General features: G+C 47.5%; 1 protein-coding gene across 13 annotated transcripts in view; it reads left to right on the forward strand.

Annotated features, from left to right (window-relative positions):
* ABI3BP (ABI family member 3 binding protein) overlaps nucleotides 1-21,195 on the forward strand; it is a 295,005-nt gene that overhangs the window by 268,756 nt on the left and 5,054 nt on the right. For all 13 annotated transcript variants that reach the window (XM_059720568.1, XM_059720572.1, XM_059720574.1 and 10 more), the window contains 3 exons: nucleotides 11,545-11,624; nucleotides 13,780-13,809; nucleotides 15,342-15,503. In XM_059720568.1, the coding sequence (XP_059576551.1) occupies nucleotides 11,545-11,624; nucleotides 13,780-13,809; nucleotides 15,342-15,503 (272 nt within the window). The remainder of the gene's footprint in view (nucleotides 1-11,544; nucleotides 11,625-13,779; nucleotides 13,810-15,341; nucleotides 15,504-21,195) is intronic.

Raw genomic sequence — 21,195 nt, forward strand, 5'->3', positions numbered from 1 at the left:
ATGCCACCCAGTATTATCACTGTCAGGTGTGCAGACATGATTCAAAAGATAAACCCAATTCCAGGTAGGAATCCACAGTGTCAAAAACAGTCTGCCCTGCTGTGGTCTTTCTGCATTCTTTTTCCATAGTGAAAAACTGAATAAAAGCTAAGAGCTGGCATTTTCCAAGGGGTACTTTGAGTCCAAGGAGGGAGTCTAGTCTAATGGTGGGGCGGTGGCTACCTACTCTTTTTTTACCTAGAGTGTAAAAAAAAAAAAGGTTGAGAACCACTGGTCCATCACCATCTTCTTTAATTGCCTTTACAATATTTGAAGACTTATCAAATTCCCTCTCAGTCTCCTGCATGCACATGACCTGGTGGGTATTTGTGGGATTGCTCCTAATTGGTTCTTCTCTTTACTAGCAGGAAGCTCCCAGAGGGTGTGCATGTGTGAGTGCTCATCATCCCCTGAGTATGTTTCCTCTGGTGTCCCCCAGGGCTCCACCTTATCACCCCTCCTGTTCAATGTGCATCTAAGGCCACTAGGCAAGATTGTGCAGCAGTTTGGGGTGAGGTGTCATGAGTATGCTTGGCCCCCCCCAATCCTTGTCTCTTTTTCATCCAATCCAGTCTCTTGCCCAGTTTCCACTTACAGGTGGGGACTTGATGCAGGTGAACCAATTGAAAATAAATCCAGATGAGATAGAGGTGATGGTGGTAGACAGACCTGGGGGGGGGACTGGGACACCTATCAGTGATGAGGTTCAACTTCTTTTTATTCCTCAGGCTCACTGCTTGAAGTGCTCCTGGATCCTTCACTGCACCTAGATCTCCAGGGGGTGACAGTGTCTAGGAACATCTTTCACCAACTCCACCATGGGAGAAGGCTGTGACCCTTTCTTTCAAATTCAGCTCTGGCATTCATTGTTTGTGCTTTCATAACCTTAACACTAGATTGCTTCAACGAGCTCTCCATGGGGCTGCCCTCGAGGAACACTCAGGAACACAGCAGCCCACCTTTTCATGGGACTGGGTCAACAGGAGCACAACACTCCAGTGCTCTGAGCTCTGCACTGGCCTCCAGTAGCTTTCCCAACATAATTTAAGGTGCCGTCTTGGACTTACAGGGCCATAAACATTATGATCTCTATGTACCAAAGGGACTGCTTCCTCCCTTGCATTCCACCACAATCCCTAAGCTTAGTCAAAAACAACCTCTTCAAAGTACATCTGTGCAGCAAGTTTGTTTGGTGAAAACAGTTATAACCCGCTCCAGCCAGTGATCCTTTAGAGCCTAAGCCTGGCCACCTTCCAGAAGCATTGTAAGACCTTTTTCTCTGGGCAGGCCTTCAGCAGCGTGCTTAAGTTTTGGGGCATTGTCTAGGGGCTTTGCTCTGTTACGTAATTATTTTAATATTTGTTCTGTCTTTATAACGTATCTGTTTTTTTACTGCAAACAACACAGCGCATCCTTTGGGAGACTGGTATATCTAGTTAATTATTTAATTAATCAATCGATACCCTCCTCAGGCAGAATGGAGCTTTCTATGATCAAGGTAAAGGCTACCTGCTGTAGACAGCTTTCTTTGGGGCTCTCTTTGGAATTCTTTTACAAACCTTTTCAAGGCACACTACATTGGCCTGCCTTCTATAATATAAATACCTAAGCAGGGTGAGGATTAGTTAATAAAAGAAGGGAAAGAAAACCCACCTAATACAAGACTCTACTGTGTGCACAGTCCTCCCTCTGGGGAAAGGAGAATAAAAACCAACCACAGGCAACAGTGAGGTACTGTTAGAAGATGCTTAGATGCTACAGTAAGGAGAGTGGGATAAGAACCTTTGTGGACTAGATAGCTCTCCTACCCTTTCTCTTTCCTGATACTAGCCTCCATGCTCTCATTCCTCTCTCCCTCTCCACCATCCCTGCCCCAATCTGACTGTGAACAAGGAGATAACACAGTCTCTTGGGTGCATCTTCCTCATGCAACAGTTATTGGTACTGCCGGGGCAACTTCTGATTTTCAAGGGGCCGATCTTTCCTTGCATGTCAGCTTATATAGCTGGGAAAGAAGGGCACCAAGGGGCCTTGTGCCTCAGGTGGATCCTTAATAGTTCAGGTCACAGGTGGGAGGCAGGCAGTGGCCTGAGAGCAGTGCCATAGCAAGGTGGGGGCAAGCGGCATGACTGTCTCCCACCCCCCCGAAGGGGGTATCAACAAATGCTGCCCAGCCAGAGTGGGGTGTGGGATGGGGGAGGGCAGCTCTCACTGTTGCATGCACTCCCAGGCAAGCATGGGGGGACCATGTGCTCCCCAGATCTGTGCAGGGGGCGAGGGCAGGCTTTGCCCTGGGCGCAAAACTTCCTTGCCATGGCACTGCCTGAGAGAATAATTTGTTGTATATTTTTGGTTCTGCTGACAACAGAGAATGTATATTTAGAGTTATGTGAAAGGGGATGTTCAAAAGCAGGGTGCACTTAGCTCTGGATGAGCAATGAACAACATGGAAGCTTCTCCTTTTCTGCTTGAAATGGCAGTGCAAGTGTCAAGGCCCCAGTGAAGGGCTTTGTTCAATTTCACCCTTTCAGTTCTGCAATCTTACATTTTCTTCCTTTTGCATGGTTTGGAAAATGACAGAATTCCCTTCGCTTTCCCAAGTTCCATGTGGGATAGCAATTTCCTATGGAAAAAATACTCTATACAGTGATTAATATCAATCAGGTTCATTTAATCTGCATAAGTACTTTTATTGTTTTGTGTGGTTTGGGAAGATTTTTGAAGACCTTTTCTTACCAAAGCCTAGGGAATTACTTTTCTACAGAGGCTGGAGGCAAAGGGTGCAGGAAGATGCTATGGATATTGGTTAAAAGACCTTTTGGCAACATATTTGTGATGGAAAAGAAACTACAACCTCTTTCAAACATCCAGTCTGGCTAAGGTATAGACTTGGGATAATCACTGTAGGTTGCTAATGTAGTGTAAAATACAGGGTCTTCAAATTAATACCTCATTTAACAAGGGTTTTTTTAAAATACTGTACCCATTTTTTAAGTACTGTAAAACTGTGCACTTCTGTTAAGCTACGGCAACAAAGCACTTTAAATGGCTAAAAAAAAGCAACTTCCCTATGAACGCTAAGTAGATATTGGTGAAGAAGGCTGCTCAAGCTCTTTGGAGTGCCATATGGTTTGCCAGCTTCCTGCACTGTCTGCTCCAAGGTCAAGCATTTCCCCAACTATTTCTCCCTGCTGTTGTACAGTCTGTCCTTTGTCGTTCCTCTCCAGCCCCAAAGGGAGCTGCTGCTTTACTTCCTGGCTGGAATCCAGCATAAGAGGCAGAGGCAGGGATGCTGTCTGAACTTATATACCTGAGAAAACACCTGTCACAGGATCTAATAAATGATGAGATGCTGATTTCTTCTAAAATGGCTGTAGCCTTTAGCTTGCTTTTCAATAATTTGTGGAAGTTAAAGAATTGAAGGTATCCTATTATTGACACTAATTTCTTCAGCACAGGGACCAGATCTTGCTACATACATAACTCTTCTGTCAGGTGTTAGTTTCAGTAGTGTTGGTTCACAGTAATGGTATATTTTACATCAAAACTCGCAACAATCAGTATTTCAATAGAACTACCCATCCCATAGTCCTGGTTATTAATAACCCTGCTTACTGAGGCCCTTATCTCTTATTCACCAGCAACAGCCACCTATCTATACCCACTTATGAATCTATATAAATCAGGGAGAGGGAAGGGAAGGGAAGGTCAAAAGGATGTTGGGAACAGCCCACCTATCCATTCTAGTTCAGAACAAAAAACCTGTACCACTGGGTTCTTCTCCATGCTGCAAAGCCCCTGTCACATTGCACGAAAGAGAAGTGTTGCTTGCTTAGTTGCCATCCCATCCAATCTAGCTCCACCCAAAGAGTCTGTTCCAGGCAGAGCATTCTAATTAGAACATGTTGGAACAGACTCGATTAATCAAGCAGCCTCGGCATCACGTGCATTCACTGTCCCTGCACTTCAGAATGGCAGCAGGAGTGTTTTAACTAAAGCTTGTTGAATGAGCTTCAGTTAGAGCACTCCTGCTGCCGTTTTGAAGTGCAGGGTGCTGAATACACGAAGCACTGTGGCCACTTTAATTAGAATGGCTCGTAAGAACCACTTTAATTAAAGTGCCCTCCCCCACCCATCCCAAAGCACATGTAAAGATATCCTCCGAGTCCAGAATCCTAGAGGTGCTCCTCAAGTCCCTTTATTGAATTTAGGCTACTAACCCAACTGGTGGCCATTGTCTGGGAGGTCAAATGGCTGACTTTCCATAGGGAATCAGCTGCATGTATACATTCATAAAAGTTACATTTACAAGGTATTTTTATAAAATCAGAATATACTTCTCAACAGTGCAACAGAATGAACTAAAAGTAAGCAAAATAATAATTATAAATCTTTCAAGTAGCTAGATTTTTCTCCTGTTGGGGAAAACAGAGTCCCTTTCTTTCATTGTATCTGTGGTGCTGCTTACATCTGTTTGTACAATGTCATAAACAACTTCTATAATACAAGTAATTCATTTTTATTAATTAGTGTTAAAGTTCTACATCAGCTGTTAGTCAAAAAAAATCTAGCACCATTTGACTATTTGAAATGTTTATCCTTGAAGTCTGAAAAGTATAAACAGTTTTTCTAGCAAAAATGAATTGTACCTCTAATCAAATATAAATAATATATTCATCACCTCCCCTAAAATAAAAACAAGTTTAGCTGAATTTATCAATCTAAAACTGGCAATGCAGAATGATTTGTACCCTTAGGGTTATGTGGTCGATCATTCCACTAAAATGGAATGCTGCAATAGCCTCAAAAATATGTAGATCAGCACAGATGGTTTGTATACTCATGTGACTAGCAGAAAATATGTGGTTTCATTCTAATGGGAAATATTCACATGTCAAGTAATAAAACAGCTATAAATAAAAATCACAAGTTTGTCCAAGATCGCAACCTTCCATGAGTGCATGTGAAAGGTTTCAATTACCGTCTTGCTGCACTGTAACGCAAGGGAAAGAATTTTGTAGCTTTTAAGCAATATCTTGGATTGATGATTACTAATCCATTCTTCAAGCCGTCTGCTGAATTCTCTCATACCGCAGTCATCTTCTTTCTTCTAAAACTTATAAATCACGTGTGGAATTCCACCAGCTTTTCTTCAGGTTTTATTGCAGACCAGTTCAGAAGGCTAAACGGGTGCTCTTATATTGCGGTGGAAACCAACTTAAAAGATAGTATCTCACACCAGACTTTGTACCAATTTGACCAAACCAATGTAAGTTTGTGAGCAGCACAAAGTCTTCTTGACATTTTGTGCCCAAAAGCTTGTCTGACATCTCTTCCAACTAAACTGTTAGTCAAATAAAAAAGATGAAAATAACCCTTGCATATCAGATCTCTTTGACTTTTGATAGTCTAGCATAGAAATCATCCTGAAATTCTATCAATAATACTGAAAGAAGGCAGGGTAGATTTGCATCTGATACACTAAGTAAATCAAATATATAACATAAGCTTTTGTGAGCTGGAGCTCACTTCACGCTTCATCAGAAGAATTAATCTGCCTCACTCAAGAGTAATATGCCTAACAACTTCTCTCTGCTCAATAATACTGAAAAGCTTCCTCTGGACTAAACACAGACAATCGTTTTATGACCTCTGCTAACTCTTCTGTGCTCCATAGGTAATAAGGACTCTTCTCCCTTTGAATGGCCTTACTCTTTTACATAATGAGGTTATCTATTTTGACTGCCCTTTTGAGGTTAGCTATTTTGACTGCCCTGTTTTGTACCTACTTCTGATAACTTCTGTTTGTGCCACAGTTTTACTGCACCCTTCTGCTTCCTGATGATGTTCATTTACATAATGGGGTTAAACCAGTGGTCACCAACCCATCAATCCCAATCAACTGGTCAATTGGAGAGCCTCTGACAGTTGATCTTAGTCGGGGGGAGGGGGGAGCTGACCCCCCCGACTGAGGTCAACTGTCAGAGGCTCCACAATTAGGAATGGCTGGACACATGTGGGGAGTGGCCAGGACACAGTCTGGGAGCAGCAGGACATAGGAGTGACAGGTGGCTGGGCTGAGCTGCACCCCCTGCTGCCGGGACTGGGCCAGGTGAGTGGGATGATCCCCCTCCGCACCCCCTGCTACTGGGTGAGTGGGGCCCCAGCCAGGACAGGGAGGGCCAGAGCTCAGGCAGTGTACAGGCATATGGGGGTGGGGGGGACTCCCGCTACTGCACGGACCCTGGCAGAGGCCCGAGGGATACATTCCCCCCCCCCCCCCCCCGATCTGTGCATGGACAGAAGTGGCTGCCATTGCATGCTGGACTTTGAGCCCTGAGCCCCACTGCTGCTCAGGGCACAAAGCCCAGGGTGCAAAGCCCAGCATGTAGCAGCAGCCACTTTGCCCTGTACATGGATTATGGGGGCATGTGCCCCCCAGGCCTCCGCCAGGGTGCATGCAGCAGCAACCCCCCCCCCCCCCCCGGTGCACCTGGATGAGCCACCCAGGCTCCGACCATCCCCCAGCTCAGCCCAGCCAGGGCCCTACTAACCCCTGCCCCACCCCCTCCCTCACCGCAGGGGCCTCGATCTGCCCCTCCCCCCCCAGACTGACCTGCTAGACAGTGGGGCGGGGGGAGGGGGGGGCGCAGTAGATCCTGGATTGCCTTTTCTTTCAAAAAAGTGATCTTCACCTTAAAAAGGTTGGAGACCACTGAGTTAAACAAACTTCATTGTCTTATCTGGTATTTAGCTTAGGCTTAGGAATTCTTTCCCAGATCTGAGGAAGGGCACTGCATGTCGAAAATCTTGTCTAACATCTCTCCCAACTATACAGTTGGTCCAATAAAAAAACATTACCCCCCCCCCAAAATTGATTCTTGTATACTCCTTGGCCCATCACAGCTACAACACCATTTCTTCTTGGAGGGCACTTTTTCTTGGTGGGCGCATCAGTATGTGTGCTTTAATGCGCAGAAGGCTATTTTAATGTGCATTAAAGTGTCACATAAAAAACCATGCCATAACACTAATGTGTAGTAAAACAGTCTCCTGAGCATTACGCATCACTAAAATGATTGCAAATGTGATACAGTGCATTAGTGCAGCCTAGTGTGCATTAATTTAGTCACATTGGAGGTACTAATTTTAATGTGCATTAGAAAAGGTGCATTAATGCATATGTAGACATGCCCAGTAGCTCTGAAAATGGTCTGCAGTGCAGGTCAATGTCACTATCCTCATTTTGCAGATGAGGGAAGGTGAAATGATTTGCCCATATTCATCCAACACATGAGAGGTACAGCCAGGAAAAGAATCTAGCTTTTGTGAATTACAGCCTTGTGCTTTAACCCACAGACTAGAAGATGATAGATCCATGCTGCTATGTTAGAGCCCCAATGGCCTTTGATGCTGTTGTTTGTATTTGTTGACATGCCAGTGAATCATGAATCATGCCTAATGCATGAGTTCTCAGCCTGCCCTTCAGTAAACTTGGGATTCAGTAGATTTCTGCTTTCACTTTTACTACTGTTCCAACTATATGGGGGTAGATAAATCATTGCATTTCCCTGGGTGCATCTACATATGCATATTTACTGCACAGTAAGCAAAAGTACTCCACAGTATGGGCATGTGTCTGCACATGCACACCCATACTGCAAAGTAAATATGGCACAGTAAATATGGCAGTAAATATGGCATCCTGCAGGTATCAAATTTACACCCAATTAGTAGGGCTGTCCAAAGCTTTGGGTGGTGATTTGATTTGGAGGAGATTCGGCCTGATTTGGTGGCTGAATCACCGAATCTGAATTGAATCAGGACCAGTTAAAAGGTCCAAATTGATTCAAAGCTCTCCAAATATTTGGAAAAGATTTGAAGAGCTTTGATGATTCAGACAGTCCCTTGTGGCTGCAGCAGGGAGCTGGTGCTGGACACGGAGCTGGTATGTAGTGGGGGGGGAGGGGAGGCTGGAGTGTGGGGAGAGGACCATGGGGGTCCCTCTGCCAGCTCCCCCAGCCCCCCCCGACCCATGCCCGCTCCCTCAGCCCCCCCATGGCTGCCCCGCCTGCCCCAGCTCCCAGTGCTTTAAAAGAAGCCCCACTCACCAGGTGCTACCAGGGGTGGGGGGTGATCCCCACTGCCCCATGCTGTATGGGGGGCTGTGCCATGAGCCTCCCAACCCCCCCCCTCACCTCCCCAACCCCTCCTCCCCCCATGGCTGCCCTGTCTGGCCGAGCTTGAGCCCTTTAAGAAAAACTGAGAAAAACCCTGGGAGTCACCGCTCCTGCAGCAGCCTTGGGGCTTCAGGGGGCTTTTGCAGACCCCCCCACATGGTGTGAGTCAGTGGGAGGCAGTGGAGATTGCACCCCCCCCCCCCAGCAGGAATGGTGAGTCCTGGGTTTTCTTGGGCTTTTTTCCTTAAAGGGCCGGAGCTGGGATGGGCAGGGCCGGAGCTGGGATGGGCAGGGCAGCCATGGGCGGGAGGGTGAGGGGGAGCTGGGAGAGCAGGGAAGGGTTCAAGGGGCTCATGCAGAGCCCTCCATGGAGTGGGGGGCAGTGGGGGGCAGCGGAAATGGCCCCCCCGCCCAGCAGCACCCGGTGAGTCAGGGCTTTTTTTTCCCCAAGTGCCGGGAGATGAGGTAGCCATTGCCGGGGCTGGGAGAGCAAGCGTGGGGGCTTTAATCCCAAGTCAGTCCACACACAGCATTAATGTGCTTTAACACATGTAGATGGTGGCCTATTCATTCTTACTGTGCAGTAAATTTAAGCAAGTGTAAATGCACATGCAGATACCACCTCTGAGACTCATTTCCTTGTTTATAAAATTAGGCAGGTATACGTGGATGTCCATGTTTCTTTGTCCTAGAGAGTACTCAGGATGGCCTGGATTTCTAGAAATTGATCTAAATGTCAGTGCAAGCAGTAAAAATAAAATGGTCTTTTCAAGCACCCTTGAGAGACCATCTCTGGATATTTAGCTAGAAAGTCCAAATGGAGGTTAATCTGCATGGTGCTCATAAGAACACAAGTTGGTTGGGTAGGGGAGGCTGGGGTCAGCACCTGGGCTGGCCCCAGGAGCCTTACCTGGGGGCCTCCTGGAGCTGCACTGTCAGCGATCCAGGCACACAGAGCCTGGCCGGCAGTTGGAGCATGGCTCTGCCAGCCAGGCTCTGGTTTTGGGCAGCGCATGCTGCAGCCACATGTGCCACCCCATTTTTTTCCGTGCATTTTTTTTTGACACTGGGATCTCTTGGTGTGAAAAAACCCTGCTGCACATGTACACTTTGCAGCACCACAGATAGGTTTGTGGCATGGCAAACTGCATGTGCACACTCGTAGAGATGTGCCCTTTGTGGGGAACTTTGAAATGAAGAGTTTACCATCATAACGTGAAGAGTGACTTTGTTTTAAAAGTTGTCCCTTCTGATCTGAGCTCTTAGCAAGTTGAAGTGTGGAAAGGAAACTCCCTCAGCAACAGTTCACAATGCAATAGTAATCAGCCAAGTACCCACTTATCAAGGAATAACGGCTACAAGTTGATTGAGAGTAGGTTCAGGCTAGACATCAGGAGGCACTACTTCACAGTCAGGGTGGCCAGGATCTGGAACCAGCTTCCAAGGGAAGTGGTGCTGGCTCCTACCTTAGGGGTCTTTAAAAGGAGGCTTGATAATTACCTAGCTGGGATCATATGAGCTTAAACTTACCAGAAGTCATATGAGCCCAGTATTCATTCCTGCCATGGCAGGGGGTTGGACTTGATGATCTGCTCCGGTCCCTTCTGACCCTACCTTTATGAACCTATGAACCATTCATAATTGATTCTTCGTAAGTCAAGAGCAACATTTAATTGTTCAAGACAACATTCAATCCAGACCCAGGGCTCTTCCTCCTCCTCATGTAGTAGCATGAGAGGATTAGTAGTATGTTTACACTCTGCACTTGAGCCTTCCCTTTTTGCAGAACCCGACCAGACTGAGCATGTGTGCAGATGTTTAGGGGCTGCGCTCTAACTCATGGCACTTTACGCAAAATGCCATGAGTTAGAGCCTTCCCCCTCCTCTCCCTGACCCAACAGACATTCACCTGTTGGGTTGGGGGGCTTGAGCTTGCCTTCAGTGGCCCTGGGCAGCAGGTGGAGGTGCTCCAGAAGTTTCTGAGGAGGCTGCTGAACCACCCCTCTCCCCAGCCCCACCTGCACCCCACCAGCTCTGGGACTGTCAGTGAAGGAGGGAAAGGAAAAGTTAGGGGGAGACTAACCGGAAAATGTAACTTGTATAAGTGACCTGAAACAGGCGAAGAGCCTCAGCAAAAGAGTCTGGCTGGGATAGTATTATTATTGTTTCCAACCTTGTTCAGCTTTTCCTTCATGCTTCCCAGCCATGGGGAAGAGCATTCAGGAGATACTGGAGCATAGGTTGGAGCCATAAAATATTTCTGTGGCAAAGGATGAGACAGAGACATTCCCCAGCAGGACACACTTTTACGAATCTGGAGAGTGAGCACTGAGTTACATTTAGCCGATTGGAGTTGTCCCTTGGCTGAGCCTTCCTGCCCTGCCTCTTGGAAGGCATGTGCTCCATTCAGCAGCCCCTGCCTCCCCTTCATCACTATTGGTGGGCTTGGGAGAAACAGAATTGGGGTGGGGGGGATGTTTTTGTTAATGGAGAAGGGGGAAATATCAAAAAGCAACTGTGCACTTCCATCAGCAACCTCTTCGGAGAACCTGGTTGTTCTCATTACTTATCACCACACCTGCATACCTCCCCTTGCAGCATGGGTGGCAGCAGTGACCAGACCAGCAGTAGTGGCTGCAGGTACTGGGCTGGCAGTGGAGGCAGCTGAGAGCAAAAGTTAGCTGTGTTAGTCTGAAGTTAGGTGCACCCTATAGACTAACTATGAGAAAGGTATAACATAATCAGTTGTAAACAGTGGGTTTACCTCCTCAGATGCTGTCAGGTGGCAGCAGCTGCCATTCTTACTCTACTCTAAGCAACCTGTGATTAAAGGAGTATCAGTTGAAGTCATTGAGGATTTTTATTAGTAGGTCTAAATGTTTTCTGAGGAACCCTGACCAGTACCTCATAGTCAGATTGGTACAGACTGTGGGGGGTTTTGCCATGCCCTGGAGCAGAAGGCATGGCCTTCTACCTGGGATCTCTTGTGCATTTATTAACAATCTTTTATAAAAGCAGGATATTGGCTGCTGTGGTTCCCCTGCTTTACCTGTGGCAGGTTAGTGTGTTGCATTTTGTTTTGTGCCAGGGTTGACAGTAGCTTTATGAAGAGTTTAGATTATGGACTTATGTCAGATGGTTTGGATGGGGATGATGCTGATCTCTGCAGGTCTCTTCCAGTCCTACTTCTCTATGATTCTGTGGTTCAATATGCTTGTCCAGGAAGCTAGCAGCACCAGCAGAGGTGTCCAGGAGGAGAATTTACTTTCTTAGAACAGACACAGGCACTGTGCAATGTTGTTTATTTGCTATTTCTATCCCCCAGCTATGAATTCCAGGTGAAACCCAGGAACCCTCTCGGTGAAGGTCCAAGCAGCAATACAGTGGCATTTAATACTGAATCAGGTAAGAGCCACAACACCTAGATCCATGAGCAATGAAAGCCATATAAAAAGCCTGTAAAGTATGTTTGTCCTTTAAGAGGGAATCTGTGTTAGCGGATACCATCAGCATTCATCTTTGGAAGATCTGGGAGAGGTTGTCTGTCTTTGAGTGAGAGTGATGTTGCTCCATGTTTTAAATGGATCTGATGTAATGAATGGTGCCCTCTTACCCTGATTCAGCATTGTGGATCAGAGTGAGAGACTCCAATGGAAGTAGGAGCCATTCTTCTATCTGGAGTTGGCTGCTTGTAGTTGCCTGTGCTCTGTATATTACCCGGCACTTGAATTCAAATTGGGTTTAATCTATTTAAAGGGTCTGTTGTCAAGTTTGATGCACGTCAAATTCCTGGCTCATTGAAGTTAATGGGAGTTTGGTCTCAGTTAGGAATAAGGGGGTAAAGGGAATAAGGAATCCAGCCTCTTTTAAGAAAATGGACTCCCTCTTCTGATACCAAGGTTACCTTGAATTGTTAAACTCATAAGAACTGTTTATAATTAATGTATTTATAATTAATGTATTTTTCATTATTTATTCTGTTTGGATTTTTTTTCACTAAACCTGGACAAGGTATCTAGGTCTGTGGCTCTCCTTTGGGGTGTGCCTACACATGTGCTTTAATGGGCATTGGCTTATTTTAATGTGCATTAAAGCATCACAAAAAAGCCATGCCCTTTAGCTAATGCACATTAAAATAGGCTAATGCACATTTTTCTAGTACCTCACAGTGGAGAAACTAGATTTAATGCACATTACCTAAAGCACATTAATGAATGTGTAGATGTGTGCAGCGACAAGTTGGTTCCCCCTCCCTCCCCATTACTCCATCATTCACTCATACCCTAGAACAGGGGTGTCCAACCTTTTTGAAAGTGGGGCCAGATCAGGAACTTCTTATTACCCAGTGGGCCAGCAGGAGCAGGCGCTTGCGCGGCCTGTCCAGTCTGGCCGTGCTCTGGGGGCACAGGGGTCAAGGGGTGCCGCCTGACCCCACCATGTCCTCCCTGTCACCTGTGCAGCCTCAAGGATGCTGCCACACCTGCGCACCTGGGCTCAGCAGCCAGGGGGACATGTTGGGACTCTATAGGGGGGTGCCTGATGTGCAGGGACATCCCCCTGCTTCCTCTCCTCTGGGGCCACCTGAGCCCAAGCGGCAGGGGTCCCTCCCGCCCCGAGGCCTGCGACTCACCACCCCCAATGTGATGTCTGCGGGCATGGGGGGATGCAGAGAGGTGGGAGCAGCGCTGGCTTCCCACCCAACAGCCACAGCAGCAGTGGCAGCAGCATCTCCCGCGGGCCTGGCCGCAGCATCCCTCCGAGCCGGCATCTGCACCCGCCCACCCGCTGCACTGCGACCTGCTCCAGCCCACGCGGCTGGCGGGGACCGGCGCAGAGCAGGGCTGGCATGCAAATGAGGAAGGGAGGGGTGGGGCTAAGAATGGAAACTCTGCAATGTGGGAGTGGGGAGGAGCTGGCATGCAAATGAGGAAGGGAGGGGTGGGGCGAGGAAGGGACACCGTGAAATGAGGGGGAAGGGGAGGAGCAACGTCAAGCTGATGCAGTGCATGTGGGAACCTTGTCCCTTCCCCTGCCCTTCAGCAGCCATTAGGAAGCTGCTGAGGGGCTGGGGGAGGGACAAGGGGTTCCTGTCACAGCACCGCAGGCCACAGAAAATGGCTTGGCGGGCTGCATGGTGGCCCGCAGGCCGTATGTTGGACAAGCCTGCCCTAGAACAAAGCTTTGAGTGGCAAGTGTTACAGGGGAATCTTTTAAAAAATTATAATCCATTGACACTGACATTTAAAAATGTCCTGCAGATTTTGGCTGATGAACTCCGCACCTGTGTTTTCACAAAACCCAGTGTGACTGGTCATATCACATTAATAACATTTGAAAAAACTCCATGATGCAATAGTTCCAAATTATTACACGAGCAGTTTATTTCTTTAACTTAAAGCAAAAATGATGTGAACCTGACTTCCAAAAAACAGCTGCTATTTTACAAATTATAGTTTGTCAAGCATAGAAAAATCACTTCTCAATGCGCTTCTGTTGAAATGTCAGGGGAGGTTATTTTACAGTGTCTAATTGCGTGCTTGTTTGTTTTTTTTCTTCCCAGCGGACCCAAGAGTGAGCGAGCCAATTTCAAGTAAGCCTTTTATGCATAGAATGCTCTAATCAGACCATTTTTCTGCAGTGAGATAACGTGTGCTATACGACGGGGCTGGCTGTACTTTCCGAGCTAAACATGCTTTCACACATGATTTCACTTCTTCCACCTATACCGCTTGAAAGAGATTCCTGCCAGTCCAAATGTTTACCCGAGCTCAACACAATCAACATGAGGTGGTGTTGCAGTGGCAGCTAGGATGGCTGCGAACCAATGTCCACAAATGAGCCAAGGACAGCTCATATTTTCTCAGCCTTGTCATTAACTCAGAAAGTGTCTCTGTGAAACCAATAAGCTGTTTCTTGCTTAATAATAAGTGACTTAACAGAATGCAAGTCAGAGTCTGCCATTGTACTACCGAAAAGCTTGCCACCAAAAACAGGATGCCTCACAGGGCTTCATGAACACAGTGGTCAAAGACCTGTTGAATTCAGAGGGATTTGGCTCAGGCTCTTTAAAAAACAAGATACTCATTTCAGGCAGAGGGGCTGCTTTGTGCGTTTAGTATTGAAAGCACTTGAGATGTACACAAATAGGCTTCTTTTCCCCATACTCATCTGGCTTTTCCTGTATATTTTGCTGTCTCCTAGTCCTGCCTTAACCTTAACCATCTGAGAAAGAAGGAAATGTCACACCCTTTATAACCGAGAATTTTGCCAAGCATACCAAAGCTTGACTCCCTGACAACGCAAGGCACCCCACATAAAGGAGTCCCAGTTCTGACCCCAGTTGCACCAGTCTAACGGTGTATGCCAATGGACCCCCTTCAGACATACGCCAATATAGCCTGAGATCAGAACCAGTCCCTAAAAGCAGGTCACCGCAGCTCTGTGTTTGGTAGTGCTAGAGTGAAGTTGAAGCTGTTATGGTTTAGGAGTTGTGAAGGGCAAGGATTTTGTAGAGCGATATCTTTTCTTGGACCGACTGCATAGTAGAGTTAGACACTCTTTCATTCAAAAGCTTGTCTAACTCTATCCCAGCTCTGCAGTTGGTTGAGTAAAAACTATCACCCACAGAAATCCTTGCCTATGTTTGCACATTTTGCTGCTACTAGTTCCCTAAAACAAAAACAGCAACCTCTTTCAACTGTGGCTAGAATGACCCACCCAGGCCAGAGGTGGTTGGGTGGGTAGGAGCTAGGACCTGGCCACCCCCACTGCTTGCCTCCCCAGCAGCATAGGGGGAGCACCCACAGCTAACATTTATCCCCACAACAGCATGGGGAGAGTGCCCACAGCTGAAGCCCCCTCACTGCTAAATTCTTCCAAAGGCCCTTATCCATGGGCCAGATCCAATGATCCCACAACCCAGATGCGGCCCACAGGCTGTAGGTCACTGATCTGTGCACTAAAACTTCCTTCCAAATGCAGGTGACTATTCTACGTAGTGCGTTTTGAATGGCACCTCGTGGCATGAAGGGTTTCCTCTCCTCTGTATATGTTTGAGTGTGTTTATCATCCTTTGTTATGTATGACACTATTCTAATTAGCCTCTTTCTTCCCCTTCTGCAGTGGGAAAAGATGCCATCTGGACTCAAATCCCATTTGAATCTGACTCCTATTCAGAGTGCAAAGGGAAACAATATGTCAAGAGGACCTGGTACAAGAAGTTTGTGGGAGTGCAGCTGTGTAACTCCCTGAGATATAAGATATACCTCAGTGATTCGCTTACAGGTAAGGGAAGCCAAAGGCAATATGAATATATCCATATGGATGCAGCCCAAATTAGACAACACACAGACATCTAGGACCTTCATTTCCATTCTGAACTAAAAGGTTTCAACAGATGGACTCTATTGGCTGTGATTGGACATGCACATTCTCCTCACCTTGGAAAAGTGGAATTTCCAAGCTTCCCAGATTACTGTTTAAGATTAGTTCTTTGTTTGACAGCACCCAGAAGCATGCAGTGCAGTTCCTAGAGCATTTGTAGAGGCAAAGGCACGCACCTGGAGAGCACAGTCTAATGGTATCGGTCCTGAATTAAAAATATCTGTGTTTGCACAGTTCTTGCTGAACATTTGGGGCCTAGAACTGGACATGCTGGAAAAAGAAATGGTGGAAGACTAGGAGGCAGAGCAGCTGCTGTTACAATAATCCCCCACAGGGACTCAGGCTGGGATGTAAACAAACCTTTTCATGGGTCTGTTGTGAATAATGAAGTTTTACAGGGTACCTGCTAACATGAACATCTGACTTTGAATCTAATTAACGTCTTTTCCTTGCCTGCTTTCATTTTACGATTCCCTCCAGGCTCCTGGCCATCACTCCTTCACTGGCTCATTACATTCAGGTTACCATACAACAACTTTTAAAGGCCTGGCTGCTGTTCTGTTTCTTTATTACGGTTAGTGCTCTAGTGCTAATGGTTTGCTTGGCCCAGAAGCGCACACATGTGTACACATATCAAGAGATCTGTGAAGCTTTTGTATCATGATTCCATTTACTGATTGATAAATTGATCCAACTTGGGGGAAGCTTTCTGACCATTATGATTCTGATAAGCCTGAGCTCCATTCGTGCGACCAGCAGAGTGCCATTGCAGAAACCAGATGGGTTTTGCCAGCTTTTACCACCTCTCCCTGACTAAAAGCCAGTCCACATGACTGTTAATAGCTCATAGCACAATTTTAAACAGGACTTGCCACCTAATATAGACAGGGCAGGTTATGGTTAGCTCCTCATGGTCAACTGTTGGCTCTTCTCAGCTTCCAAGTGGGTGAAACCTCCCTGGATAATGCTGTGCTGTAACAATCGCGAGGGTATCAGTGTAGAGCCCAAATTCTAGAGTGACACAGAGCAGTGTAATGCACAGCAAACCTCCCCAGCTGCAAAAGTTAGGCTGATGTATTCGTTATACAGGATTGGCTCAAACAGGAGAAAAACAACGTCTGAAAAGAAGTAATTTTTAGGGCCTTATCCAGTCAGCTGCTAAGCACCCCTAATTGAGAAGTGTTTATGTCTTGAGGAATCAGTAGCGCAGTGCATGGCACCTCATGGAACCGGGCCCACTGCTGAGCATTCATGGACCAGGGAAAGGGAAGAAAAGCAAGGAATGCATTCAAATGCTTCACAGACTATATCAAATTCCTATCCAGCTAAAACTGCCCAGCCTCCCCCATCACACACACATGCAAGAAAAACCCTGTGGTTATTTTAAAGTGCATACCTCTGCCATAAATAGTATGTGGGAAATTATGTGGCCCAGAAAGACTATTTTATAACAGGGGTATCATTCATTCAACTCTGTTCATACAACAAAACAGTCAATGAGATGTAACATCTTGTAAAACTAGTCAGAAGAAGAAACAGCAGCATTAGGCTACCAGGACTATAGCACAGTCCTAAATCAAATGAACTGACACTCCACTGACATCCCTTTTAGGCTCCAAATAAGCATCTGATGTATCAATGGCCCATTTTCCTATTTTAATTATATTGTTTTCATTCTTCCTGGGAGAAGGGTCATTTTACTTGACCAGGAACTAATCAAGGTAGCCACATCATTTTCATTACACTGACAAAATGTGGCTCTCTCCCCTGTGTTGCTTTAACCGACATGGACCAGTTGTCACAATATTTGAATGAACTGGAATGTTTGTCCAATAAATATAAAATATATGTTTGACCCCCCCTTTCCCAACTGACGTAATTACCAGCTACCATATTACCATGGAAAACTTTCCAGTTCTAGGGCCAAGCCCAGCCTTTTCAGGTAGCTAGTGCAGTGCCTCAGTTCAGTGGAGCTCTGCCTGCTTATGCAAGAGCTAAATTCAACCTGTAGCATCCATCAGGATTTTTCCGGCACTTAAGATCCGCCCATGTAGAGCCAGTTGAAAGGGGCAGCTCATGGATGAGTCCACAGACATTTATTTGGTACCTAACAGAGAGGAGACTAGGGGTGTGCGAAATGGGCCATATTCATTTCAGATTTCGGAATCAGCCCGAATCGGGGACAGTGATGTGATTTGTTGATTCAGATCAGTGATGCAATTAGTTGATTCGGCTGAATCTGAAGATTTGATGCTAATTCGGAGAATCAGTGGTTCAGCCATAGACACAGCGTTAAATGTTTTTTTCTACATATCTCTAAGTACCAGGCACAGCTCATGAACGCTGCAATGCTAGGGCAGATGGAGCATCCCACAGGAGCGCGGGGGAGCCCCCTGCATGCTCAGCAGCAAACCCAGAAGTGGACCAGAAGTAATGCAGGCCCTCCCTCCCCTCCCCCCACCCTCCCCTGGCTCAGTGATCAGCTGCAGGGGGACCCTGGGTGCCCCCCCAGACCCAGGAGGCACCAGTTGCTGAGCCAGGGTGGGGGGGGGTCGCAGGGGCACCCCCTACATGTTCCCTGGTGGACCCGGAAGTGGATCAGAAGTGCTTCTAGTCCACTTCTGGGTCTGCTGCCGAGCGTGCTGGGGAGCCCCCCCATGCTCCTGTGAGACGTTCCATCCACCCTAGCATTGCAGCATTCATGAGCTGCCTACTACTTTGAGATATGTAAGAAAAAAAACATTTAAAGCTATGTCTATGGCCAAATCTCTGGATCTTTCCAAATCTCTCTGAATCGATTCGGAGGGTTCTGACTCGATTCGTAGAGATTAAACGGTCTCCTGATTTGGATTCAGAGATTCAGCCACTGAATCAGGCCGAATCTCCATCAAATCAAATCAGGGACTGAAGCTTCGCAAAGCCCTAGAAGAGAGCTCTTCTCATGATATCATGCCATTTGCATCAAGGAGCCACCCCTACTGTCCTCATCTAAGTGTCCTATCTTTGTAAGCATTCCAGTCATCTAAAAACAATTGCATCTAAACTGTGACTTCAGCACCTGTGGAAATACCTTGCAGCTTTGGGCAGACTGAAGGTTCTGAATTTGAGGATCAAAACTTTTACCCAGGAAAGACTCCCTCAATCAGCACTGGGAACCAGCTCTCCCATGGAACAAAAATAATAAAGCAGGCAGTAATAAGTGCCTATCTAAAGCAACAGCACATGCATAAAGTCTGGTCAGCTAGAGGTGAATACCATGGGCATTGATTTGAACATGCAAGATAACTGAAAACAGACCCAGGGACAGGGCAAATATAATCTTATTAGCTGAATACTGAGGGCACCACATGCCTTCCGTAAATACATTGTCTCTTGCACAGCAGATATTTAATTGGGGCCTGGATGAGGTTGCAGCGTCCTCAGCATATGACGAGTGAGTCTGAATAAAGCAGTGGTGCTCAGCCTTTTTACAATCAAGGCCCTTCCTCCCCCTCTCCCACCCCCAAAATGCCAGCCCTTGGCTTTCACTTGTTTTTTGACTACACAAAGAAGAATAGAGCAGTTGTTCTGTGGCAAAGAACTCAGGAAAGACCACAACAGAGCAGAACGATTTGAAACGCTGGATCCCTATTTAACATTCTAGGTTTATTTTGTGACCCAGGGGTTTGCACGTCTAACATTGATAATATTGTGTGGCATCCCGGAGCACCCTTTAAAGCAGTGCTTTCCAAACTTTTCCTCAACATGACCCCCATGTATGGCCCCACTTCCTCAGCATGGCCCCTCACTCCCGACCCACAGCCCCCCTGACCCTTCCAGTGCTGCTCCCTCCCAGCCCATAGCACCCTGGCCCTGCCAGTGCCCCTCACACCTGCCCCATAGCCCCCTGGCCCTGCTGGTGCCTCTATCTCACAACTTGCAGCTCCCCACTCCCTCCACATGCACCAGAGCCAGGGCCTGCAGCCCCCTGCCCCCCCCCCACTTCCAACAGCACCCAAGCCCCAGCTGCCACCCATGGGAAGTGGCAGCTGCTGAGGCCAGAGTGGAGTGTGGAGCCCGGCTCCCCCTCCCTCCATCCTCTCCCCTGTGGGTGGCATGGCCAGAGCAGAGCCCATGGGGTTGTGGGGAGAATGCAGGCTGCCTGCTGCAAGTTTGTGGCTCCCTGTCCTGCTGCCCTCTTCCTGGGGAGCTCCATGCCCAGCGGGCAGGACCTGGCACAGGAGGGAGTACCATATCACCATGCTGAGACACCCCCTGCCCACCCAGTAGCAGTGGGGACATAACTGCGCCACCATCACCACTGCCACACCTTACCTTGGCAGCCATGATGGTGCAACTTTCCCTCCTGTACTGGGTCCTGCCCACTGGGCTGCAGGGACAGCTCCTGCCTGGAGCTGGTCTGGCTCCATTGCAAACTCCATACCCCGCTGTGGGCGCAGAAATCTGGCAACCCCAATTGCTGATGTTGTGATGCCATTTGAGGTCATGACCCACTGTTTGGGAACTGCTGCTTTAAAGGATCTCACAGCACCTCAGCACTAGAGGAGAACCGCCTCATCTCCCTTCTAAATGCTCACGCACCACCCACTTCCCTGACCTGCAAAGACTTTAGGTCTCAGCTTGCCTTCAAGCTTCAAGGTCCAGCAACAGGAGCTAGCCCTTAACATTATTGGGCAATTATAGCATCATGCTGCACAATTTTTGCTCATTTTGGAAACAAGTAAGAATATGCTTGTGCGGGAGTAGCGAACATAATCTGGAAATGTTTTCTCACTAGATTCATAGGGCGTGTGTAGACAAAACAGGGGCCCTAAATTGAAGCAGTGGGTTTTTAACACCGCTTCAATTTAGGGCCTTTTAAACCCTCATGTCATGCACACACCCGACTTACCTGCCTCTCCGGCAGCAAGGAGGGGAAGGCGAGCTGCCGGTGAGTGGAGCAGTCCCTGGGCTGCAGGAGTGGGGGGGACCGGTGTTCCCCTCCACAGCAGTGGCAGCCCCCAACCAGGCAGCACCCGCCTGCAAGTACCCAGCGTGGGTGGTTCTAGGGGCACCGCAGCCACAGAGGGAAGCACCAGGCCCCTGCTCAGCTCAGGTAGGCAGGCTTCAGGTGGGGAAAAAAGAAAGATCAGGCTCGCCAATTTTTTTTTTTTCCCTCTCTTGGGCAGAGCCTGCCTTCCCAGGCTACTGCCAGGCTGCCTGCAGGGCTTCCTGCAGAGCCCCTGAGCTGCACGGAGCCTGGTGCTTCGCTCTGCGGCTGTAGGGCAGCAAACTAAAACTCTTTGGAGATGTTTTAGTTTGCTGCGCCCCAAGTCTTTAAGGCAAATTATGCCACCAAATTTCCTACAGCAGCTATAATTGATGCGCAATACGCCTCTGATGCGTGCAAACACTGACATAATTTAAGCAGTGCAAAAGGATTTAGCCACGTTTACACACAGCCATAGATTCATAGATTGTAAGGCTGGAAGGGACCTCGGAAGATCATCAGGTCCAGTCCCCTGCACCAGGCAGGAAAGACAGCTGGGGCCAGGTGACCCCAGCAAGGTGACTGTCCAGTCTCCTAAGAGTTGGGGCCACTGGTTTTCCTTAT

This window comes from Alligator mississippiensis, chromosome 1 (genome assembly GCF_030867095.1).
Source record: "Alligator mississippiensis isolate rAllMis1 chromosome 1, rAllMis1, whole genome shotgun sequence".
Classification (NCBI taxonomy): domain Eukaryota; kingdom Metazoa; phylum Chordata; order Crocodylia; family Alligatoridae; genus Alligator; species Alligator mississippiensis.